The 26,515-nt window shown below is 48.9% G+C and overlaps 2 protein-coding genes across 2 annotated transcripts in view; one reads left to right on the top strand and one right to left on the bottom strand.

Moving 5' to 3' along the window:
* Positions 1-2,211, top strand: part of STT3B (STT3 oligosaccharyltransferase complex catalytic subunit B) — a 78,312-nt gene extending 76,101 nt beyond the window's left edge. The window contains exon 18 of the transcript XR_015715696.1: positions 1,160-2,211. The gene's annotated coding sequence lies outside the window, so the exon portion shown is untranslated. The remainder of the gene's footprint in view (positions 1-1,159) is intronic.
* The window catches only part of OSBPL10 (oxysterol binding protein like 10), a 183,533-nt gene continuing 158,208 nt past the window's right edge, over positions 1,191-26,515 (bottom strand). Inside the window, exons 7-12 of the mRNA XM_087825099.1 lie at positions 19,557-19,706; positions 12,200-12,677; positions 7,117-7,303; positions 5,457-5,639; positions 3,027-3,180; positions 1,191-1,235 (exon numbers count right to left, since the gene is read on the bottom strand). Coding sequence (XP_087681225.1) covers positions 1,191-1,235; positions 3,027-3,180; positions 5,457-5,639; positions 7,117-7,303; positions 12,200-12,677; positions 19,557-19,706 — 1,197 coding nt within the window. The remainder of the gene's footprint in view (positions 1,236-3,026; positions 3,181-5,456; positions 5,640-7,116; positions 7,304-12,199; positions 12,678-19,556; positions 19,707-26,515) is intronic.

The raw sequence follows: 26,515 nt of genomic DNA, 5'->3' as shown, positions 1-26,515 counted from the left end.
AACATTTGGTCTTAAGAAAGCAGACAAAAGGCACAAAATTAGTATTACTGCAGAGAAGCATTCATGCTACTGGATTTTATAAATATTTCTTCAGAGTGACACAGTAAAAATAAACTAAGCATTGAGCAAAAATCAGATGTCATTTTTCCCTTGCTTTATGTCTTGACCTCATTTGTAAAGGCTGAGTACTGAAATTCAGCTGAAACCATGGAACACTTAGGCAGGCTTTATTTTAATAACAGTGGTTTTCTTGCAGAGTTTGGGTCAAATAATAGAGGTACACTAAAAAAATCCACAGGAAATTTCTTTCCCTCTCCCCAAACTGAACACAAGATTGAGGATGTGGTTGTGCATGTTTATATATGCATGCGTGTTAACTTCTAAAGCCCTTTTTTCATCATAAAAGTAGTGAAGTCTCCATATGACTTGTTTTCTACTGTAAGCAGCAGCTTCTAAAAAAATGTATGACTAGTGCTTTGAGCATGAGAAATTGTCAGAAAGTTTCTGGGGCAAGTAGATAGGAAAATTCCAAGGTGGGCCTGGCTCTAGCTTCTCCCAGAGGTGCTCCATCCTGAAAGGCTCTGGCATAAACCATAATAGTTTCCTGCCCACTCCCCATTCAGCAGAATATAGCTGTTTATCTTTCTGGAGTATGGACAAATGAAATGTTGAAGTGGGGAAGATGGTGGGAATCATAATACTTTTGAAATGACAGGAATTGAACCACTTTTCTACCAGATGGGTGCCAGTTGGGCCATGCCAATTCACTTTTGTTTCAACAGGAGTTGACTACGTGAGAATATCTTTGTAAGTGCAAAATATTTTTGGCAAAGTGAAAAATAGAAAAGGTCAAACCTCAGTGATAAAAAGGAGCCCATAATTACCCACTTAAATCTTGTTAAGTGTAGTATTTACACGTGTAATACCCAGTAGACGGGTATATAATGCTTGTCTGAACAGGAAGTGTGCCAAGAGCTCACAGCTGTACACACACATGCCCCAAATGGCTCTTGAATAAACTCAATCCTATAGCAGAGTTTGGGGTACCTTTTTCACAGTATATAATCTCTCAGGTACCATTTCTTGAATGACATCAATAGGTCGCAGTAAATACCAACAGAACCTTGATACTGTACCACTTTAATTCCTACAAAAACAGGGCTCTTTCAGAAGACTGCACCTCCACCCCGTCAGTGTGCCTTCCAAAGGGGATTGTAGTAGACCCAGCCATCACCCTGCAAGAGAAGGGAGGAGACATTACATGGAGACCGCAAAGGGGAGAAACAAGAAAATTCCCAGACTCGGCTAGACTGGAAGCTGAGTACATGCAGAGCAGCTGCAGTTCAGGACCACCAGTGTGTCTGCCTTGTTCCTGATATCGCAGCCATGCCAGGCTGTGGCCTCACCACCCGTCTTCAGCCGTTTTTTCCTGCCTCACTCGAGTTGGGACATCTCATCTGCCCCTGGACAGGGATTTACACCACCGGCTCTCCTGGTCGCCAGGCCTTCAGACTTGGACCGAATTACACCATCAGCTTCCCCAGGTCTCCAGCTTGCAAATCGCTGGTCCTGGGGATCTGGGGCCTCCATAATCTCATGAGCCAGTTCTGCATAATCTACATGTATTTGTCTCCCATTGGTTCTGTTTCTGTTGTTTCTCCGGGGAACCCTGACTAATAATACAGATTCGCCTCACCTGGGCAAGGCTTCCAGGCAGGGCTCGCAGTCTCCCGTGGGAGGCCGCCTGTCGGAACCAGAATCCAACCTTGGGGTCTCCAGTCCACAGCCGCAGTTCCTGCCTCCGGGGGGAACAGTGGCTGCTAACTGCTCCTCACCAGAAGGCCACCTCACAGTTACTAACCCCGAAGCCACCTAGCTACGTAGTAGTCCTTGTAGCAGAAGTCAGGCCCTACCAGTACCTGAGCCAAAGAAGCCCAGATATACTTGTTTGCTCTTAGTGTTTAAGTTCTGTTCCACCATGTGAATATTTCTCATAAAAAATTCAGATTTCTGGCTTGTGAAGAATAGGACAGTTTGAGACTGCCTTGAGGTAAGTGGCACCCACCCCCTTTGTATATAGACTGTCGCTTCTGCCCCAGTCCTCACCAGCCTGTTTCTCATCGATGCTGCCAGGCTCATGGCCTGCCTTAAAAATTGGCTTTGCCCAGCCGAGTGTGGCTCAGCGGTTGAGCGTCAACCTAGGATCCAGGCGATCGGGGTTCGATTCCCAGTCAGGGCACATGCCCGGGTTGCAGGCTTAATCCCCAGTCGGGGACATGCAGGAGGCCGCCGATCAATGACTCTCTCATCACTGATGTTTCTCTCTCTCTCCCCCTCTCCTTTCCTCTCTCTGAAATCAATAAAGATGTATTAAAAAAAAAAAAAAAATGGCTTCTACATTCCCATTATTTCCAGTTCTGTTCTCAGGCTTCCCACTTGCTCCACAAACCATTTCAAGAGTAAACCATTACAACTGTGCACACACCAAGTGTCTTACCCATTGCCCAGTAGGTGGGCAGTCATAGATTTATTTCTGCCTTCCAATGTCACTTTCTTGGGTGACAGCAGCAGCATTTAGGCACTGGACTCAGGCTGGCCTGTCCTAGCATGTCCATCCCGTGTGGCCCACAGGAGGCAGAGCTCTGAAGGGCAGCTCTCAGTCATGAAGGCCCCAGCCCACTCGGGTGTGCAGACTGGCTGAGAGGTGCTTCACGACCAGCTTGCAGCTACTAATAAAGCAGCAGGGGGTGTTTCTTTCTATGAAGGGGACAGCGTCCAGATCTGCAGTCCCATTTCTTGCCCTCCCTGGCAGGCTGAGGGGCTCTTCTGACGGAGGCTGCCAGAGGGACTATCAGGTGCAGGTGCCCAGTCCTGCCCACAGGATGACCTTGCACCAAGCTGGAGCCGGAGCCAAGCTGCCCCCAATCTTCCTAAGACTCTGCCCCGTCCTCATTCATCCAAATGGCTGCGTTAGCCATACATCCATCTACCCCTGAGGACAAACGCCCAAAACAGGCAGCAGTTACCTCCTGGATAAAATACTTGGGCCGCCATGGGGTGCGGAGGTTCTCCCGCTTCCGCTCCTCCATCCGCTGCTTCTCCTCCAGGCGCCGCTTCTGCTCAGTGGCGGCATCAATGTCCCCCAGCCGCAGGTATCGGGTCACCTCCCGCCAGAGGTTCCTGGGGACACATGGAGGAGAGGAAATGGGTCAGGCAGGGACAGCAAGCTCAAGGACGCTCCTCCTCGGCAAGGGGCCAGAGCCGGGAAGAGGACATCTGGGCAGGCCGTCTGTAGGGGTGGCTCGTTCCAGGTGCCTCAGACCCCCTAGAGCCAGGATTTCAGCCCACGGCTCCCTGGCTCCAAGCCAAGCTGTAAGCCCCTCTTGTCCAGGGGAGCCCTCCCTGAGAAGGGGAGGTCATCATGGCAAAGGGCTGGCAAGTGGCTGAGGCAGGGCGCGGCTGGCATCACTGGGCACTGGTCCTGCCTTCCCCACCAGGGCCCTGGGGGCTCTGGCCAAGGTAGAGCATCTGCTCAAACCAAACTCTGGGCATCATGAGCAAAGGCATGGTGTGGGCAGGCAAATACACATGTATCTGCACTCTTCCCTGATGGAGCAGCGGCCCCTCCCCTCCAAGGGGCTAGCGCACTGAGGGCTAGGACAGCTGTCTGACCACCGGCCCGCCTGCCACGCAGCTGGGCCTCTGCCTCTGCAGGTGAGGCACGGAGACGCGCTGGGTGAGTGGGTGAGTGGGCTCAGGTGCTCTGAGCAGCAAGGGAGCCCCTGGACCAGCTACACCACTTCCAGGGCCTTCCTCTAGGGAACACAAGGTGGACTGGGCTCCGTTTCCCTGCAGTTCAGCTCCGTGTTCCAGTAACATCCACATATGTGAGCCCAAAAGAGGTGGCACCCCGTCTGACTCCTGTACCAGACCCCATTCCCACTCCAGGCTGAATCCCGAGTTCCCTTGGGCTAAGAGGCAGCAGAGACTTAGTGAGGAGCAGCTAACCTACTCCAGATCCTTCGAAGACCACAAGGTGATCGGTTCTGTTCTCAGCTGCCAAACCAGAAACAACAGTCCTGCCATGAGTGTGGGCAAGGGGATGGCTTTCTGTCTTGCAGCCTGTCCCTTGTCCTGCTACTACTGCCCATTGCCCAACAGACTGAGCTGGAAAAGCCAGCGGGTGAGAGTTCATGCCCTCCATTTGGACACAGAGGTTATACTCACTGTCCCCGAATAATGAGGATGAGAGTGCTAATCCTACACAAAGCAGAGGTCCAGCGGTACTGGGGCCCTGGCTGTATTAAACTCAGGTATAACGTACTTACACTGTGGTAGCCTGCTTCACTCTGACGTAGTTAACACTTCCCACTGGTTACAAACCCTTATAAAGGCAAACCTGTCACGGAATCATCTGTAATTTTATTTTAACCCTCCCTCGCCTTTCTAAAGAGCAGCACATGCTATTAGATGAGAGCGGTGCTCGGCAAATATTTTCTGTAAAGGGCCAGACATTAGGCATTTTAGGCTCAGCAGGCCATATGGTCTTGGTCACAACTACTTAATTGCCATTGTAGCAGGAAAGCAGCCATAAGCAATAATCATGGCTATGTTCCCATAAGATTTTACAAATATCAGCTACAGGCCGGATTTGGCCCCGGCCACAGTCTACTGAGCTCCTGGATTAAAAAATCAAAATGGCACATTCCAAGCAGAGTCTGTGTCTGCATGAACATCACTCGAAGGGGCCGTGTTATACTCATGCTGCAGAGCGGACACGCTAACTGATCAGATACTCTATATAATTTACTTAACTGTTTCCCTCCAGTTGAACAGGCAGCTAGCTGGTTGCTTTTTCTTTTTTTTTTTTCTTTTTTTTTGATTTTTTAATATACTCAATTTTATGTTTAAAACTTTTCCTGAAATTTAAGAATTTTTCTTAAGAATGGATTCCCAGAAGTAGAACACAGATTAAAATGAATTAATGAGCTTAAAGCTACTAATCCATGCAGCTAAACCTCACACATTCCTCCTGTAAGCACAGAGTATAAGAGTGTCAATTTGATGGCACACTTACCAGCACTGAATTTTTTTTTAATTATGCTGCTAATCTGGTAAGAAAAGAAAAAACCTCATTGCTTCACTGCACTGTTCTTTGATTACTAGCAACTCTCTGTATTTAACATTGTAATTAAGCAACAGGCCAGTTGAGTTGACAAACTCTTTGGGGACAAGGCATTAGAAGTCTGTGGCAGACTATCTTCACACTCCATCCCCTAGGTGCAAAATAACAACACTGAAAGATACGAAAGATCTCCTAAATGACACACAGTGGAAAATTCAAATATCTCAGCAAGTCAGAGCGTGATTCCCTGCCTGTTGCCTTAGCTGAGCTCTCTGTCCCCAGGTCGAGCCCTGAGGACAACTAAGCTGGAGAGAAACAGCCTGATCCCCACCTGGACTCCATGGGCCCCTGCTTCTCCAGGGGCCTGATCCTCTTAGGGCACACTGGCAGCGTGGTCGTGTCAATGACTTTGGTTTCTCCGTTGTTGTAGGTGAACTCTAAGGTGCCGTTCCACTCCCCATGGGCTTTACAAACAATGGTGTTGGTTGGGTTGTGCTTCACCTCTGCCGTGACCCTAAATGAATTCAATCAAACGAACATGCTTTGCAAGATTATCAAAACACAGAGACTGCCTCCAAAAAGTGGACTCATGCTTGGAGATTCTTTTTATGGGGTGACATGGAAATTGTTTTTTAGTGTTTTGCTCAAAGACTAGCTTATAAAATATGACCTAATATCCTTGAATAAAAAATGAAGGTGTTGATGGAAAAACTGATGAGAGGTGAATCAAGTCTATAGATCAGTTAATAGGCTAACCTAACAAAAGCCGAGAAAAACCCCTAACCTCTTGCTTGGCCTTGCGTCGGTCGATCCCTTCCTACTCACAGCAGCGGTTTGGTGGGACCACCTTCAAGCTGGCTGTGAAAGCGCCTCTGTGATCTGTGACCTCCTGCCTCACCTGCCTGGCCTGAGAGAGCTGCAGGTGCCCAGCTCTGGGTGAAAGCAGATCCCAGCTCCCTCTCTACCGTGAAGCTTGCTGCACAGGAGGAGGAACACAGCAGAAACGGGGAATCCTGCTCCGAGCAGTTGAGCGCAGGAGGCAAGCTCCTCTCTTCCTAATGGCCCAGCTCAGGTTGAATTTCGTTTATCAAAGGCTTGGAAGCTTTCTGCCTGAGCCTGAACACAGCCGAGGTTCCCAGATGGCGAGCAAGGCTCCCAGGCAGCATCAGGAAACTTCCAGGCTACAGGGGAGGGCTTTCCAGGAGGGACAACACTCGATTTGTAGCATTTGCCAATTTCCATGTGACCCCAAGCTACCAACATGGTATGAAGGGTGGAGCTGGGGAGAAGTGCACATGATCAGCTTGTGAGCACGAGTGTCTGGCTCCAAAACGGCCTCTTTCCCGGGCGACATGCACTCTGACATCCAAGAAAAAGGGCCATGATGGGAGCCTGTTTATACAGTGATCAGCTGAGGAATTTTTATAACAGGAGCAATAAAACCAACGTTGCGCTTCTGCAAACAGCAGACCTCGCCTTCAATTTCTTAGGCTTGGGCTTCCCCAGCTCCTGCAGCAAAGAGCTGGTCCTGATCTCATAGAGGACACGGGAATCGGGAGACTTAACAGAGCCAACCTGACATGAATGGGGGGCTCTCAGGCAGTGTCTGAGTTCACAGATCAAATTGCTGCAGATCAGAGAAACAGGCTGTGGCGTCAGGAGGGAGTGTATTGTAACAAATTGAAGCACCTTTTCCCCTTGGTGTGTATTTCACCGTAAGTTTACATGGGGAGGGTTATTTTTAAAAACTGCCATGAGTGGGGGGGGGGGGGGGGGGGGGGTGTGTGTGTGTGTGTGTACGTACGTACGTACATACGTACGTACACGGGGGGGGGGAATAAAGGAGCAGCACCTCTTTTGAAAAAAGATCTGTTAACAACTTTGTCTTGATTTTCAATTCATCCCATGGCTGGAACCCAACTTCTGATGGAGAAATGACCCTCCGGGCATCGTGATGAGACAAAGACGGAGCCTCCCCGGCCGCCTCCTACCTGTGGACTTTCCCGCCATAGAAAGGCTTCGTGTGGAAGATCACAGTGGCCGAGTAGCCCGTCTTGGCACAGGTGATGTTGACTTTTCCTCCAAGCTCCACCCAGGGGATGGTGAGGATGGAGCGAGCGTAGGCACTAGGCAGGGTAAACACATACTCCTCCCCGTGGTCCAGGAGCCTCAGCACACCTCCGGGGGGAGAGCAGAGGCGAGTCAGCACACAGCAAACAAGAACAGGGCAGCTGGCGATCAAAAGACAGCAGAAGCCAAAGAGCCTCCAGCAAAGGCGGTGGTCTGCCACCCCCGCAAAGGCTGGCTGCTCGTTCGCCATGCATTTATTTACTGCGTGCCCTCCTGTGCGCCAGGCACTGTGTGAGGCACTGAGAATACAACAGTGGACCAGGCGGACCCACTGTCTGTCCTCAAGGAGCAGAAGAGAACAGCGGGCATTCATCACCAAGCAAACACAGAGTTGTGACTGTGATGAAGGTAGAAGGGAGAGGTGCTGGGTTCCAGGGAGGCCTCCAACAGGAATGGACCTGGAAGGGAGGTTTCCCTGAGGAAAGGACACGAGTTGGGTAAGAACTGAGTAGGTGAAGACGGGCAGGAAAGGATTCCAGGCAGAGATCTTAGAGGATCATTCCAAATCCTCTGTCACTCACCAGCCTGGCAACCTTTACTTCACTGTGCCTCAGTTTCCTCCTCTGTGACCCAGGGGTAACAGTACCTGTGCCGCTCTGGGCCATGGTAGGGATGGGAAGGCGATTCTAAAACTCAGCTAAAACGCAGCCTCACACACCGCGAGAATCTATAGGTTTTATATCCTAACCTGCACTCACTCACTAAAACAGCCCTCTTGGGTGAGTTCTTAACAGTGGTATCTCCATTTGGGAATAAAGAGGAAATCACAAAGCCAGGTGGCCGGGTATGCACATGGGGCGAAGAGAGCAGTGGGAGGCACCTTCCTGCCATTGGATGCCCCTCGAAGCCAGTGAGCCCCTAAGCTAAGCTGGTTTGAGGGCATTAGCGAGACCACATTCTTTTGGCTCTTTTCTGAAAATCCATAAATGTGTGCTCACTTATTAAATAACCTGAAATTTTTATGCCTTCTCAACACTAACCATCTTTTTTTAGGGTTGCATAAAAAAATACCTGCCCCTAATAGGAATAAAAGCCTATTAAAACTAAACTTACAGACGGGATCACGAACGAAAGCTCCTCCTTCATTAGCCTAAGAGCTGAGACACACTGAAAAATGCCAAATCATCAATCCGTCCACGCCGAGGTTAGTCTTAAATCCTACAAACTGATTTATCAATAAACATTAGGCCAAGCATTAAGGTCTTCACACTGACAAATTTTAAATAATTTCATACACGGTATCCCAACCCGAGGAACCAAAATATTCTGATAGAACATTTAGTCTGGAGCGCGCAGAATCTCAGAGAGTAACCCTGGGGAATTGGGCTGCAGGCAACGCAGCGCCCACATCCATCAGCCCGAGCCAACGTGTCACTTCTCTTGCTCGAACTAATTGCCTTTCCCCACAGACTCAATTAAGAGGCTGTGCCATTTGCTGGGCGCTGGTTCTGGTGTTTCAGGGGCAGGCGTGTCACACGCAGGAGCAACTGCGGGGCCTCAGCTCCCAGCAGTGCGGGGTTGGTGAGTAGAGGTCCTTTGCTTCCCCGGGGACGGAACGGATGGGGTGGCTGAACAGTGTCTCAATTAGGGGTTGTCAGTGTCAGAGCTGAGGAACAGTGGGGAAGGGGGGCAGTCTCTGAACTGCAACCTAAGCGAGTTCAAGGCAAAACGAAGCTCTTTATAATGGCATTTTATTGTAGCTAGATATGCCACAGCCTAAGGCAGTAATTTAAGAGACAAGCCCGTGTATTTATGTACAAAATATGAAGGGGACCCAGCTGAGATCTAAATCTTAAAATGAGGGGGTTGGAAAAATGTTACTCCAAACTAGAGTCAAAAATGTCATGGAATGTGCTCGATCCACGCAGGGAATAAGTAAGGGAAAGAAAAACACCCCGCCTCTCACACCCGGCCCGCCAAGGCGCGGAGTACAGGGACCAGAACCTTTGCTTGGAAGCATCCTGTTGTGTGAACAGTTAGGTCATACGTGTGACAGAGCGCACATTTAATTAACATGAAAGAGAGGTGGGTGTAGCTGCTGAAAGGACTTAGGCAAACCTAAGGCCTCCCAAGAATGAGCCAAGGGCCCCCTGACACTTCCCAGGTCTGTCCACGCAGGAACACACTGGGCCGGGGGCCTGGAAGGGCTACACAGGGAGGGGCTTCCAGAGTCTCCACAAGCTTCGCATTTCAACTGAGACTGAGAAGTCCTGAGTTGGATTTTCAAGCGGAAAAAGTGAGAGCAGTGAATTCTAACCCTGCTTCGGGGATGGCTATGACGGAGGATCTCAGAAAAGGGGGGTACAGTGTTCCCCAGGCACAGCATTAAGAGCGGTGTGCACATGCTCACCCCCAAGCGCGCCCGGGGCTGTGCGGAGCGAATTCAAGGCCCAGCCCCTACGTGTTATATGTGGGGAACGGGAGCTAAGACCCTGGGACGTCAGAGACCTACCCTATGGAGACAGACACGCAACAACTGCCAACAAGAAGAGACACTGAGGATGTCAGCTCACCTCACTGACAGAGTGGGGGACAGTGGAAAAAACAGAGGTCACAGGACCCCGCGACTCTCAGTGAAGTTCCCAAGCAGGCAGACGCAAGCCATGGATTCTGCCCGGCTACAGAATGAGCCCTGTGCAAGGAGTGGCTTAGATGGGACGGCTGGACACACAGGAGGGCTGACAGGATGGACCAGGGTACAGAGAATGGAAGGGAGAGAAGAGCAAATGTGCTGGGAGGAGAGGAGTGGCATTGAAACAGTCACACAGGTGACATCCTTACACACCCACCTCCTCACCGGCCCATCCCTGGTGCTGGATGGCTGGGGGCTCCCACCTACTGTTTGGTGAGAGAGGGAAGCATCCCTGGGGCTAGGAAGGGGATGAGTTTCTCTGATTGAAAAATCCTCTAAATCACTAGAAATGGATTTGCAAATCTTCACCTTTATCAAAAATTTCCAGATAGTGGTCTACCATCAAGAATCCCTGCCTAGGGGCCCAGAGCCTGGGAGGCGCCCAGCCTGGGCTGTGGATAAGTCTGTTTCCCACGCCTTGACACTGGGCAGCGGGCGGTTCTGCTGAGTGCAGAGGAATCAATCCCCAGAGAGGAACGTGAATATTTTCTGTGTACCGGAAAATGCATTTAGTTTTATCAGAATGTATTGCATCCACCGAGCACTTACACTGGAGATTTAAAGCGCGCACGCATGTGTGTCTGTGTCTGTGTCTGTGTCTCTGTGTGGGGGGTGGGGGAACAGAAAAGAAACAACTCCTCTGTCTACTCATAGCTTTGCCATGAGGCCGTCCCGGCTCCCACCTTCCATCTATTCACACAGCAGCCATGGGGATGCTGCTAAAATCACGCCCACACTCCAGGGAATCTCATCTCACTCAGAGTCAAAGCCCGAGTCCTTGCACTCCCCCAATGCCAGCCCCCGTGACCTGGCCCCTGCTCTCTGACCTTGACTCCTCTACCCACCCCTGGCTCACTCTGCTCCAGCCACGCTGGCCTCCTGATGTTCCTAGAACACTCCAGATACACACCTGCCTTAGGGCGTTCAACTTGCAGGGGGTTTTTGCTCAGAACATCCACATGGCTTCCTCTCTCTCCTCCTCGGAGCCTTTATTCAAATGCTCCATTCTCGTTGAGGCCGCCCTACTAGAAATCGCACGTCCCCCTGCTGGCACCTCACTATCTTCCCTTCCCACTTTGTCATCACCTGTCCCACTGCGGGTTTCTTGCACCTCTCTGACCTTGTCTTCTCCAATTCCTGCCTCGTTCACTCTGCTCCAACTACTGGGGCTTCCTGCCTTCCCCCAGCACGCCAGGGCTCTGCTTGGTTCTTCCTGCTTTACATATTCTTCCCCTGGTCACCAACAAGGCTTGTCCTTTTATCACCCCTGGGTCTCTGCTTAAATACCACCTTCTGAGTGAGTCCTTCCCAGCCGCCATCCCATCCTAAGGCTCTATTGCTCTCTCCCCACTACTACTCCCAGGTGTCCTCTCTGCTTTATTTTTATCCATAGTACTTACCTCCCAACACAACAAACATAATTTTATTTCCCTAGTAGAATACAATAGAAGCTTCACAAGGACAGATATATATTTTTTGGACTGTTTTGTTCATACAAGTATCCACAGCTCTTAAGACAATGTCTGACCTCTAGTAGGTGCTCAATAAAAATGTGCTAAGTGAAAGAAAGGTGTTCTTATCTCACAGGGTTTCGGAAGGGCTTCCAGAGAGCCATATGCTCCCTGAAACAAAGCCAAGTTTTGTGGTGGTGTTTTTTTCTGGGAAGTGAGTCTACATCCTTCGAGTAGCAAAGGGATCTGTGACTCAAAAGAAGTTAAAGAACCACTAACACAGAAGCCAGAATTTAACAAGGATTATTACAGGTTTCTTCACACAATGCATCTACTTCCTTCACAGCTATCTGCTAAAATAGAAACGTGCAGCCCGGGTGGTGCTATTACACTGTGTCCTTGCTTCAGAGCCTCTAGCACTGAGGCCAGAGGTTTGCCTCGGGAATTTTCATGAGCCGATTGTGAACAGTAGCATTATCCTCATTGTCTGCGAGCCAGAGCACCGGTGAGAATGAGTGAAAATGTGTTTCAAGGATTTGGAGCCAACTCTAACATTCATGCAAAGCTGGCAATAAAGCATCTGTAAAGCCACTCACAAACACGCACGCACAGCATGTGAAGATCAGGTGGGCAGCTGGTTAGGCAAATAGCTACGTCCCATCCAGCCCATCGCCTTGGGAAATCACCAGGATCTAGTCCCCAAATAATAAAATTCATCCCTCTCTCCCACCCACCCACCCACCCCCAAACCCAAAACAAAATACAACAAGGAACCCCTCAAACAAAACCATCAATCATCTATCAGGTATACGAACATCACTGCGTAAGTCAAACTCCACCAAACCTTATGGCGTGGCTTACCTTCTCCTATCATGGAGACCCCCACGGACATGCCCATGAACTTGCTTTTGGTCCACACATGAGTGTTGATGCAAAGTCTCTTCTCCTTGCACTCACAGTAGAAGCAGGAGATGGGTGGGTGATGAGACACCTGCTCAGCCACGAACCTCAGCTTGTAGCGTTCCGAAGGCTCGTCGGCAATCAGGTGGTCGTGGCTGGGAGGAGAGGGGGGAGCAGTCCTCGCTGGCTTGACCCTGTCCTTGGGGATTTCCCAGGAGCAGTGAAATGTCTCGCCAATGATGGGGTTGTAAGGCTTCTTGGCCAAGGCCCCCTTGCGGCCCTCATGGAAGGCGGTGAGATAATACTCCACAAAGCAAATGACTCTCTCCTCGGGCGTGGCCGCCGCCGTCACGGCCAGCAGCAGGTCCGGGTGCGCCATGAAGTCTGCGTACATCTCCAGCAAGGACCGCTTCTCCAGAATAAATGTGGGAAGCACCACCTGCATTTGGAAGGAGACAAAGTCAGGCAGGAATCCCCGTGGTGAGAAAAAGAGCTGGAAAGGAAAAACAGGAAGGCTGCAAACACCATCAAGCAAATTCTCAATGGCTCGAGCCAGGGGCCAGTATCTTTTGATTTGTACACAAATGGAAGAATCAGGAGAAACAATACAGAAGAGACTGAAAGTAGCTGCACCAGGGGCAGCAACGCCAACTGAGCCTTGTGGACAAAAGTGATTTTCTTCACGGCTCACCTGGGCTAACACAATGGCCTCTCTCTCCACTGCCGTGGCTCTTAACCACACAGCCCTCTTTCACGCATTATTTAGAGCATGAAGGGAACAGCCGGGAAGGGCTTTTTCATGGTTTTCATATCAGGCACAACCAAGGAGGATGCTCATGTGTTCCCACAAACATGGACATTGGGGTTTGCTGGTGTCACATCAAAGGGAATCCAGGTAGACCAGGACCCGCCATCAACAAGAACGTCTGTTTTGGGATCTCGCTTAGAAGAGTAGCATACACACCCCACTGAGATGAGGGCAGGGTAGGAGTGTGGCAGGGCGCCTGGCCCAGGCGTCCCGGAGGCAAGGCCGATCTGGGCCAAAAGAAATGAGCAGAAGTTACAAAGAAGTCGGCTGGCACTTCACAGAGAATCTTCTGGTAAATGGACCGGCAGAAGGGCTGCCCCTAGGCCTGTTATTGGCCCATTACTATAGATTAGTAGAAATCTAAGTGGCTCTGTCAGGGATAGGACAAAGAAACTCCTTGTTGATCCAAAGCAGATCCAGGTGGCCACTCAGGTGCCATACAACCCAAATGCCTGTAACCATTAGGTCATTTAAAGCAAATGAAGGACGTTCCGAAACGGCTGGGAAGCAGGTAACTCGTCATTACTGCTGATATGCAAAGGAGAGCTCGCCTCTTTCTCACTGCTCGACAGGGATATTGAAATGACTACATCACTGGGTATTAATATTCCTCCCGCGCAGCCACATGACACAGCTCTTTCTGACCTGGAGCCTCTCACATTGCCCCTCCTCATATGGAATCATAGGATTCTGAAGCTGGAAGCCTGGCCTTGACCTGCTGGCTCCTCCGACAGCCTCCGAGTGAGGGGAGAGGAGCCACACTAGTTCAAGTTCAAGCAAGTTGACCGAGGTCATGCAGCCGGTTTACGTTCCCTCCTCACACGATCAAGCCTGTCCTTCCTTTACACAGTCCCTAACTCCCATGAGAACACTTGCAAGGGGGCACATCCCTGAACATGAATATCATGGCTTACAGGTCTGTAACCCTGACTCCACTTTGGCTTGCTAAGACCCTTCCTTGCCAAGCACACAGACACAATGGAAGACAGATGTCCTGAAAGAGACAGTCAGTCGTGAGATCAGCAAAGCAGAGATTTCAGAGGAAACTGGAGAAAGCCCAGTCCACTGGAGAGAACAGGCTGGTATATTTTTTAATGTTCCTCTGTCTTTCATTTAAACTATGTCAGAGGAAAATGTACCTGTGTTAAGTTAAAAAGCAGCCAGATGTAAAATTGAACATGTAACACAATTCAAGTATCATAAAAAAAAAACCCTGAATGTTAACCTATCTGTCTTGATGATAGAATTGAGTGATTTTTATATTTTTTTCTGAGTATCTTTCGGCTTTGCTTTTATAATGTACTGGAAGAAGAAACATTATTTAAACTACAACCATGCAAATGAAAGGAGATTCCCTAATTTTCTTCCTGCTACAACCTGACGAAACTGAGAATCTGCCTGCTCAAGGATCTGAGCTGGCCAGGAGAAGTACATCCTGGCTCAGAATGGCCTTCGGGTGCCACAGTTACTACGTTCTCTGTCCTTCCATGGGACAGGTCATCATTCGGCAGCCACCACTATACTCTCCCAGGCCGCTGCTCTCCCCGTGGCCTCCCACCATGTGGGTAGCTAATGGCAGAGTAAAGAAGAGAGGCAAGCCTGGCCGGGTGGCTCAGCTGGTTGGAGCACCATCCCATACACCAAAAGGCTGGGGGTTCGATTCCAGGTCAGGGCATGTATGGGAGGCAACCAATCAATGTTTTCTCTCTCATCGATGTTTCTCTCAATCTCCCTTCCTCTCTTTCTAAAATCAATTAACGAACAAACAAATATATTCTCATGTGAAGACTAAAAAAAAAAAAAAAAGAAGAAGAGAGGCAAAACAACCCCAAACACCCACCATCTCTTTTGCCTGCCCCCAGAGCCACTCCAGGTCTCACCTGGGAACTCCCCAAGACGGGCTGTGCAGGTTAGGGACTGTGCACTTAGGTAGCCTGGGAAACCCTCAATGAGGCTAAATCATTAGAAAGAAAAAGAGGCCACAGATGTCCACATCACCAGACTGTCCCCAAGCCACTCTACGTCCTGAACCCTGTCCCTTCTGGGGCCCAGGGGACTCTCTGCTCGGAAGGCAAGCCAGGGGAGGGAGCAGGCAGAGTTGCGTGGAGGGTGGTTAGCCCTGACACACACAACTCTGAGCGAAGGTCACCCCATGACCTTGACATGCATCCTCTCCCCATCCTATGGCGATGGGGCTGCCCTGGAGACAATTCCACCCCCGGGCAACAAGAATTCTCATGTGGTGTACCCAAGACTGAAATGACAAGGAGAGAACAACTACAATACTTACCCATTACGTACTTTTGAAAAGGGCAAGAATTTATAGCATTTCCCTTAGTCAGCATTTCTGAACTCAGAAGCTGAAGGATTAAAACAAAATAGGAAAAAGAACTCCACTGAGAACCCCAAATCACTGAACATCAGAACCAAAAGGACACACATGGAGGTCCCCCTGGAAAAGCACAGCCGTAGCGTCCTAGCCGGCCTTCCAGCTCTGTCCTGCCTACCCTTCCCTCTCCACACTCAGCCAGATTCTTTCTAAATCTCCACAAGAGACAGAGTTGAATCTGGCCCCCCAACTTCCTCTTGTCCACATTACCCCCAACTTTGGGCCCCCACCCCTCCCCTCACAAGCCCCCCTTCCCCGATACATTCCTCCTGTTTCCCCTTTCTGCCCCTCCCCTGCCTTGTCTAAATGACACACAGCTACTGAGCTCAAGGGTAACCTCCTCTATGGAGCTTTTTCCAACAGCTCCTGCTCCCAAGACTAAACCCATGACCTCGTCCTTCATGTCTTAACTGCACCCCACACTCACCTCCATCACAGCACCCACAGTGCTCTTTTTCTCCTACTAAAGCTGTAAAGAGTACGGGGACAATTGGGGGAACTTTTACAATGGGCCATATATGAAATAGTTTTACATCAATGGTAAATTTCCCAAGTGTGACAAATGTAGTGTAAGAGAAATGTCCTCTTGTTCGAAGATACAACACACTCCAAAATGGTTCATCAAAAAATACACATACACACAGATATGCACGTGTGCATGTGGGGTTGCAGAGGGCGAGGGAGAGAGAAATGGAAAGAGGCAACAGAGAAGGAGACAGGAAAGAAGGGAGAAGCAACGCTGAGTGGCAAAATGTTAACTGGCCAATAAAGGTGATAGATGGAAGTTCACGGTACTGTTCTTGCAACTCTACCGTAGATTAGGAAATGTGCAAGCTAAAAACTTGGAGGAGAAAGAAAAAAGACTCTACTAGAGATGAAGCAGCTGAGAACCTATCAATTTTCCAAGACAACCCTCCCAAAATTACAGACTCAGGGAGTATGGCCTCACAGCCAACGCCAAGCCCAACCCACTAGATCCGCATTCTGCACTTGACAGTGGCCATCTGGCTTTGTCTGAGATGGGAAAAGCAGAATACCTGGGGCAATGGAGCAGACGGGTCGGCAGTGGAAGACTATTTCCCCTTTCCTCTCTTCTTGGAATGTTTTTTTAAAATATGTTTGTATTGATTTCAGAGATAGGAAGGGAGATGGAGAGAGAGAGATAGAAACATCGATGATGAAAGAGGGTCATTGATCGGCTGCCTCCTACTGAGGATCGAGCCCACAACCCCTGACGGGGAACTGAATCGTGACCTCCTGGTTCATAGGTCAACGCTCAACTCTCATTGGTACGTTTTGACAGTGTTTGTGCAGAACACCAGACAGATGCCTTTCAAAACCAGCCCCTTGAACAGTCTGGACAGGATGTCACACATTCCATTAAAGCAGATTTCTCTCTCTCATACTATCTTCCTGCCTTTTTTCTTTTTTTTTTTTTTTTTTGGTGCTTTTGCAAGTAAGTCATTTAATCATCTGTTTCTTGGGTGGGGGGCACCAGAGATACAGCCAGGAATGGGTGAGTACTAATTGGGCTGTCTGCCTCCTACAGAGAGGTGAGTGATGGCCCAGCTGTAGAGATGATGGCATCCAAATGGCTGGAATCACTGCTGCAGATTTATGGAGCCATCAATAAGGGCTGCCTTTTCTCCCATTAACATAATTAAGACAATGAACTACTTTGGGGAAAGGGAAAAAAAAAGATCTGCACTCGGGACTCAGAGAACAATTAATTACATTTACAGCGGCATCAATCTAGAAGTAAATAACTAATCTTCAGGCTGGGCCCTTAAAACTTTGAAATAATCGATTGCCCATCAAGAAAGTCAAGGGGCTCCCAGAAAGAGGGACAGTCCCTTCCCCTCTCCCAACAGGGGAACACCAGAGGCGTCTGCAAAGGGAGGCCCAGACATGATGCAGTTTTCTCCAAAGAAACATCAGTTAACTTAACCTTAAGAATTATCTGCATAACACTGTACTCTGTCCTTAGACTGGCAAACCTACCCAGTGCAAATGAGCAAACCAAGAGAGGCCAAGACCACCTGCTGAGATTGATCTGTGCAATCCTTTAAGGAAACCGGGGGAAATAATACCCACCTGACAAAATAAAGGGTAGGTAATTCACACTGCCAAAGGTTTCTTTACTTAGCCAACAAGTGGCTCCCCTGGGTTTCCTTCAAGTGCCAGCTCCCTTCACACTCATCTCCCCATGCTCAGAGCATCACAAAGGGCATCTATTAAAATTTTTGTTAGATGGAAAGAGTTTGAAATAAAATTTTACTTTTTCCAAGAAGATATTTACTACCTAAAGAGAAACGCATCTCCTGTTTCATGCCCTCCAAAGGCCTTCCCATCTCCGCAGGATCAATTTTACTCTCCTTTACATGGCTAACAATGCTCTGCAGGACCTGACCCCTCTACCCACTCCAGGTTCAACCACGCCACTCACCAGCACACGCTCAGTCCAGCCACCATGCCTTCCCCTCTGGCTCTGCTCATGCTGTTCCCTCTGCTGGGAAGGCCTTTCCTCCCACTCTTCCCACTAACGCCCACTCATCCTTCAAGATCAACCTAAACGCCCCTTCCTCAAACAGCCCTTTTGTGGCCCTCCATCTCTCCGTGGTTCCTCCTTTCTCTCCCCTTTTCCTTCCTACGCTACCCACAATTTGTGGAAACATAGTCGGTTACCCAGTGGAGGTTTTCACCAGCAACTTGGGGTTATGGAACCACAGCCAAGGAAAGAGGGCAGACAAGGGTGTTTCGGGAGGCAGGGCCAGCTACATACTTATGGGGCCCAGTGAAAAATGCACAGCCAAGCTCTCTTGTTCAAAATGATTAAGGATTTCAAGACAGAGACAACAGGACACTGAACCAAGCACATGATGCTGGTGAGCACGGGGCTGGGTGACCCCTCTAGTCACATGCCCATGAAACTGGCCTGTCTGGTGACCACAGTTAATCAGCTAAGGTGAAATGCAGCCCTGGGACCCACTTAGGCTGGTGACTCATGAAGGCATCGATACGGGCGACCTGCGCAAACATGGGCGGCACACCTGTTCCACACACACCGGAGCCTCCTCCTCGAATCAAAGGATGTTCTCTCTCTGGGGGCCTGCTCACCAGGCACTCGGCGCAGCCTCAGGTCTTCAATTGCCAATTTAGCACACGCTTAACTTAAAGACCTGGGCAAGAGCCAAGAAGAGGAAAGAAGACAATAAGGAAAGACAGAATCTCACTGACCTTTTTATGATGCGGGGTGACAAAAGCCCACAGGCCTTAGGCGATGATAGAAGGCTCACCTCTTCCTCTCACAAGTATTCCAGCCTCTCAAATCTCCCCCTGCTTTTTAAATAGCAGCTTCTTCCCGGTAAATAAGTTAAAAACTATAGACTAGAAATGTTTTTCTTGCACACAGCCAGCCAACTACTGAAATAAACCCAACATTGGCTCTTCGAGGAGTAGACCATGACTCCAGAAATGCAAAGCAATCCGATCCTAATAAAATAGCAAGATGCACAGTTCTGATTTCCTTATTTTAAAACAAGGATCCTTGTTGAGCACAGCACCAGGAAGAGTTAGTTGCACGTGTACCAACCGACAGGTGTGTTTCTTTACACGTGGACAATGAGATCTGCATCAGCAACAAGGCTGCCTTTGGGGGACTAGCTGGGAAAGCCAGTGACTGCAGCGGCAGGTCATGCCCAGGTGTGCAGTGGCCTCGCTCCCTGCTCCACTGTTTTCCTTCCTCCTACTTTCTCTCTCTGGCCACTGTGCCTTACCTATCTCTATAGGTCATCTTCCACCTTCGCTAGGACACAGCAGAAAACAAAAATATCCTATCTTGAAATTTCCTTATCATCTCAGATGCTTTTTCTGATGCCATCCCTGCCCTTGTAGTGTCACAGCTCCTGCAGAGATCAAATGCAAGACTCATGCCCTGAGGATGAGCATAAATCTCCTTTCCAATTATACCTGGAATGTCCACACTTGACTGCAACGCTGAGCTCTTCCCCACTCTGCTTTCCCAGCCTCACCACAGGAAAAGACTGTGAGCCGGGAAGGCTGAAAGGTAGAGGTGGCACCCAAACACCCGGCCACAAACCCAGGGGGACACGCCAGCCTACCTTGGTGAGATCCATCCCAAGTTTGAGCTGTGAGATGAGATGAAGAATTACGCTGCGCTGATCCTCCATGACGCCCAGTTCTGCCTCCTCTTTATCTTCAGTGTCGCTTTTTTCATCTTCGGACAAAACCAATTCAGGGCCCGAGTTTGGCTAAAACAAGACCATCAGTAAAAATCACCAGCTGGTCCAGCAGAAGTGAGAAGCACTGCGCATGAACCCATATGCGTGGCTAAGGGAGCCAGACTCTGCCCCAGGAAGAGGTTCTCTATAAACCAGTCCTGTTGGCCACAGGGTGGAGAATGACCCTGAGCTGTTACACACACCCTCCAATTTTCCCAGCGCCTCCTTCCTGAGCCTGTGGCCTAAGGACTTTCCCTGACAAGCAAGTTCCCGCCCTTTAAGAAACTAACACGCAGGAATGAGCCCCTTAACCTTGACCATTCCCAAACAATATTCTCCTATTAATTGGCACAACCCAGGACACGTTATACCTAATACAAATTTTTCTGTGTTGAAGTAAATGTTTGTAACCCCAGGTACTGACTGAAATTACCTTATTTATGGGAAAATGTACTCTGAGATTGTTTCTACTGTTTGACGTCAATATCACTATAGCAAGTGTAGAAAAGGAGTGGGCATTATTTGGGAAGGGAAGCAAAAATGAAAATGTAAAGAAACACTGATACTTCAGAAGAATGCTGAGATACATGCTGGCCAACAGACCCTGCTTTCCTTGATGCAAGTTTATTAATTCAATTACTTGGTTCCATTTTTCCAATGACATAAAAAAAACAACAACAGGCAAGTTAATAAACAAAATGTGCAAAGGGAATGGCTGAGCACAAAATGTTCAATACCCAAGAATCAGGAACTGGCTATTATGCAAAGCTGTCCTCAGAATTCTGTTGAAAAAATGAACCATTGCACATTTATCTATGTTCTTATGGTACCTGTTTACATGTAAGCAAAAACTCTGCATAAAACATTATACAATTGTTTCGATGGCAGGTCAGACATAGTGAACTCAATATACAGAAATGCGGGAGCTCCAAGGTAGTAAGTATAAAAGGATACAGACTTGCCCAAATGTCATGCAAAAACTAATGATTTATAAACCTCATTGGACAGAATTATTTTATTTAAAGGCACTTCCAATATGCAAAGGTTGTCTCAGTGATCGAGGTGGTTGTCATTGTCCGGCCTACCAGACATGGGCCGGCCACTCCTCACCAGCCCTCCAGCGAGAAAATGCAGCGCTCCCCCTGCCCTGGGGTAGGCATTTTTAAAATTTGAAATCAAGTAGCATTTTTCATAGACATACTGCTCAAATTATTCCTAAGTCTTCTCTGAGTGACCCTAATTCTGGGCAGACAGTGGGGCAGCCTCAGTGATGACCATGGGACTCCCCCCAACCCCACACCCACCCCCAGGCAAGAGTCGGGTTTCCTCCATCCTGTGCCTGGTTCTCTGGCCTCATGGCAAGGTGTCAGCTGACACCATCGGCAAGTGGCTTTGTCAGAATGTACTGAAATGACTCCATCCTGGTGCAGAGAAGACTAACGGGAAGTCAGAGAGAGAACTCAGATACAGTCCCTCCAGGGGCAAAGGTGCTGCTGCTGCTACTTCTCTGCGGGGGCCTGGTAGGCGGCAACTTGTATCAGCAGACTCCCCCTCAACCCAGGGCAGCTGGGGGAGGAGAGGGCGATGCCTGGGCATCTTGCTTTGGGAGGGAAATGGACAATCAAAAACAAATCAAGGCACGTCATGCACCCAAGGGGGTGGGGGTGGCGTGCAAAGCCCTTGACCATCTTGACAACAAAGGTAGCTCCATTTTGAGAGCAATTATTCCTGCTTCAAATTAGCTGTTCCCACAAAGTACTGATTGCAAACCAAACAAATCATTAGCTCAACTGAGGCAGCCATAAGCTTTATAAAGCAAAGAATGACCCTTTCTTCAGAAAGCGCGATTGCCACTTGCCCACGAGCCAGTACACGGGGACGCACCACCGTGCCCACTCACCGCCCTACTCGGTGCTACGCGCTTACAGGCCACCTGGGACCCCTCCTCCTGCTGGCTGCCCTGCTTGAAACCTGAACCCAGCTTGTTCCTGGGGCCAGGGCCAGGAAGCCTTCAGCAGATCCTGCCACGTGATACTAAGAACACGTGTTACTGTGCACACAAACCTCTCCAGCTCTCCCCATGACAATCAACATCACACATCTCCTCTGTATCTGATGATGACTCTCAGAGACACGGGCTCCAGCAGAGAGAATGAGGCTGGTACACAGGCCCCAGAAGCTGACTCACTCCAGGTGACGTGCAGTCAGAGCTCCTGGGGCCCTGAAGTCCTGCCAAGGGAAGAAAGGCCGTGGGGAACCAGACACACATCTGCCTCCTTGGCTCAGATCCTTAGCAAACTGTGCCCTAAGCTTAAACAAGGATCCAGCAATATTTCTGTCTCCCACAGCTTCCGAGAACTTGCCCTTTCTCTTACAGGGTGGTTTGCAAATAATTCTCCTGCGCAACCTCAAAGGAAATAATCAGGGGCTTTAAAATAAAAAAATTAAAAATTAAAAAAGCTGGTTTCATTCATCACATTGTTAGTGAACATCTTAGAGGATGCCTGCAATTCCACCCACACTGGAACTGTCATGCAGAAAGGTGAGGCCACATGCTGTTTTGGGTCCAAAATGAAGGCAGTACATGGATAGAATGGTGGGACTATTCAACAGGTCAGCTCTGTTGTATTCGCAACATCAATACAAATATGTTGATATCTGCAAAGCACCTGACAGCAGGCACTGCAAGAAATGGGGGTTTGGAGAGCCAGGCTTTGATGGGGTTTTAAGACAGAAAGCTGCCTTCCCTTTAGGGGTCAGGGTTTGTTGATTCTGCTACTCTGATGTAAAAAGCGCTAACAGTCACTGGCTCTAAGTCTGTTCTCCACAAACAGGTCCATGTGCCCTCTGTGTTCTCACCCTCCCACTCACAGAGCTCTGCTTCTGTCCTGGGGGCCCCTGCATGCCCACACGCTCTGGTCCCTATGGATTTCTGCTTGTAAAGCAATGACAACTGTCTCGAGGTGATCAAGGGTGGCAGAACAGTGTTTCTCCATCTCAGAAGAAAACTGAAAATGAGAAATGGTTTTATAATGCTGAGAAAGATCATAAGACTTGAGCAAGAAGGTTCTTGAAATACCCTATCCTCCAGAGATCTTTGCAAATGAGCCAAGCCAGCCATAAAAATGTACGCTAACTCGAAGATAAAATGGAATTAAAGTGTGTTTGAAAGAGAAGCAGGCTTTGGAATAATGAGGTTTTTAATAAAAACAAAAATTATGACTCAATATTTCTACCACATGAACACCCCAGGGCTACAGAAAACAAGTGACTCATTGTGCCTATTAGCAAACGTGGGTAAGGACAAGTGAATCTCATGAACAGCAAAAAGCGCACGTGGCTGGGGTTTAGAAACAACTCCTTGGTAGCTTAGCAGTGACCTCTGCCCCAAATCATGGGCCCTACGGACACCCTTAAGATATCTACCACTGCCCTTGAAATTTTACATATAAATTGTATGTCTGGGCATTTGTCTGGAGAGAAGGAGTCCATGCTGACCTTGGATTCTTAGAAGAGTGTCTACCCCTGGGCTGACCTCAGGGCCTGTCAAGTACTGAAGGGTTTGAGAGCCTGTGAGAGAGAGACTCCTAGGGCAGGAAGCTAATCAGTCACAGCATCTGCAGATGCACCCCACCTTTAACCACACCTCTACTTCTCATCCAGTAGGGGGCAGCACGTATATGAGACTATGGTGAGGCCCAGACCAGAAACAAAATTGTGACTTGTGTTCAACAGTCTTCTCCAGGGGGACACCAGTGTAGGGGACACACTGAGCTATGCTTTCATCTCTCCTCTTTAACAAAAATCGAATTCTTCAATACAAATGTAAACTACAGGTAAGACTGATATTCCAACCTACTTTATTCAACATACATAGGTAATGTAAGTACAGTTTGGGTGAGTTCCAGGAAAAACCAAGAAACACTTATCTTCCGAGTTCATTTGCCTACCGCAGGCCTCACTCCACACCAAACTCTCAAAATCTACTCCCCTTTCCTGAGCCTCACTCCTGTCTCCCTTTGCTCAGAGAGTGTATGTATATCCAACCCATCCTTCTTTCTCCACAATGATCTTCGCTTCTTTCTTACTAAGACCTGGCCCTCAGACAGCTGGGGCCAATATAAGGAGTTTTACCTACTAACGTCCTCTTGATTTGTAAATGCCTATTAACCTGGCTTCTTCCCTCCAAGGGCTGAATCCTTAGATTTGAGCTGTTTTGAGAGAGGCCTGTGTGGTTACATAACCAAGCTTTGAAGAAGCCCTTTTCCTGTTAAACAGGGAGCAAGTCCATTCCAGAGCCAATTCAATACATCACAGACATGCAGGTGCGAGGGGTCTACAAGGATTACACGGCCTCTTATAGCCATCTTCTGCCCAAGTCAACAAGTGTCAAGAAGAACAGAACGCGCTGAGTTCAAGTGATCTGTCACTATCCTGAAAATGGACCTGAGCAAGGACAGAAAATAAAGCCAGCTAGAGCAAGAACATCCAATTCTCCTCCAGCAGTGAGCATGCTGCAGCTCGCTCATTTTCAAGCCTGGCATCTCTCCCCACACACTGTCACCTTGGCACGGAGGCATGGGGAGAACTGAGTCATACCGAAGAACCTTGGTATTGACTGACAGGAAGCAAACACTGTCCACATAATGTCTTTATGGGAAAATGGGGATACCCGGCCACGTCAAGAAGAATATCTGGTATTCTGAGGACCACAGAAAGGTGGGGCAGTGGGGAGAAGACCCAAAGCACCACCTTCGATATCCTCAAATGAGAGAAACGTCATGACATACAGCAGCTGGGCAAAGGGCTAACCAGGGAATGTGTGTCCTCCTATGTAACTTCCTTCTCAATTCCACTACTACACAGAACATGCAAGAACATGCAGGAATGGCCACCAGGCCTTCTGTTCACCAGGGGATAACAGTCAATAGAAGTTCGTTCGCCAGAAAATGAGAGCTTCTAGAGACAAACAGGGATGTGAAGTTGAAACATGGACAAAGGTTAGGGGGCCAGAGAGACAAGGAAGGGTAGGCAAGCAGAAGACCAAGGGGAAGAAAAAAGAAACAGTGAATATTAAAAGAGAAGCACGGGGTCTGAGCACCTAAGAGGTACAAGTGGCCAGAGACCAACTATTGAACCATTTCTGGGGGGGTTCTAACGATAAAAGTGCTACTGTTGTTGACTACACTTACGGGATCCATAAAACCAAGTATTTAGTCACTTTTCCCTCCAGTCAACTTTTTTCATTTCAATATTCACAACATATTTAACCAAATTATCACAATCACTACTTGGTCCTCAGAGTGTAGCTTCACATGAGTAATATTTCACATCCTACGAAGCCCCCTCGAACAGCTCAGGGTCGTGAACACTGGCGTAGCTGCACTCGGAGATCTAGTCCAACTTCGTACACAAGCCAGTAGCACTGGCAGAGCCCAGGGTGCCCGAGATGGCCAGCAGTCCCACAAATTTCACTTGGCGTTTTTGTCCCTCATCCCCCAATAAGAAATGTTTATCGAATGACTATCAAGGGCAGGGCGCTCTCTATCACATGCTGGGGGAAACTATTTCCCCTGAGGACACACGCATAGAGTTTTGTTGGATGAATGGAAAGTGGCTGCTCCTGATGACCTACTGTCCATCCCACGCTTAGCACAGGTGGGATTTCTCCTCTGGAACAGTCTCTCCTGTGCCTGCCTCTAATTCCCCAAAAGGAAGCCATTGGCGCTGGGTGGAGGCTCTCTCAGTTCACTGCATGATGCTATCCTCTCGTCAGAAGTCATACCAAAGAGCTTGTTGTCGGACACATGTCGTCGGGTGGTATGTTGTCCAGCTGATGCCCCTTGGCCCTGACGCAGGGCAGCTGCCGAAGGCTCCACACATGTACTATCTTCTATATGGAACCGCATCCAAAGCTGGGTGGCCAACCGTGCCTTGAAGGCCACCACTCTACTTAGGGGACCTTATCTTGCCATTTGGAGGTAGGTACAATGAGGGCGACCCGATGGAGAAGTTGTCTCTTACTCTTAACAGGTTCGAGCACAAGCATGTCCACACAGCTGGCTGGTCCCAGCTGCCATCTTGGAGATGCTGAGTTGGTTGCCACTGACATCACAATCCTTCTGCTGCTTCCCAGTGGATGAGCTGGCTGTCTTGCTCTAACCACACATACACACACACTTGCCACACTTGGCTCTCATAGACTGGAAGGACAGATGCTCTTCCTGAGCAAAGGGGCTGACCTGCAGAGAGGTTAATTTTAAGTAAAGCACACCCTGGAAGGCAGAAGGAAGTCATCAGCCAAGATCATCAGGAATAATTATACCAAGAGGATTCAACAGGGGTTCCTTTAAAAACATACAAGGGGAGCATTCATAGGAGGTAGCAGTATTAGACTTTCTCTAACGTCCACATTTCTGCTTAGAAACCATTTTTAAACAAAAGCAAAAGAGAAAGGAATTGGGAAGGAGCAAAGAAAATCTAAAGACAGTACAAAAAGGGAAAAGCAAGTAGCAGCAGCACATGCAGCTGTGGCTCCCAACGCGGACCAGCGAGAGTCCGGGCCACCCGCATGCAGAACCCAAGAGGCCACAAGCTACAAGGTAGAGTTCCTTTAGCATCAGCATGCAGCCAGGGATACGGGCAGGGCACAAACATCACAGGCCTAGGTGCCAAGCGCTGTGTCAGCTGCTTTATGACATTATCTCAATTAGCAAAAGTCTAGCACTTGCAAACCAAACCCAGGGCTGAGTTAATGGCCTGGCCGGCCTCAGCGATGTTCCTGAGAGCGAAGCCATGGGAGGCTGAGGGCACGGGTCGCCACAGTCCTCATTCTGGGT

The sequence above is a fragment of the Miniopterus natalensis genome, chromosome 15, assembly GCF_054644295.1.
Source record: "Miniopterus natalensis isolate mMinNat1 chromosome 15, mMinNat1.hap1, whole genome shotgun sequence".
Lineage (NCBI taxonomy): Eukaryota > Metazoa > Chordata > Mammalia > Chiroptera > Miniopteridae > Miniopterus > Miniopterus natalensis.
Note: the sequence above shows the minus strand (reverse complement) of the source record. Positions and strands in the feature narration are given on the sequence as shown.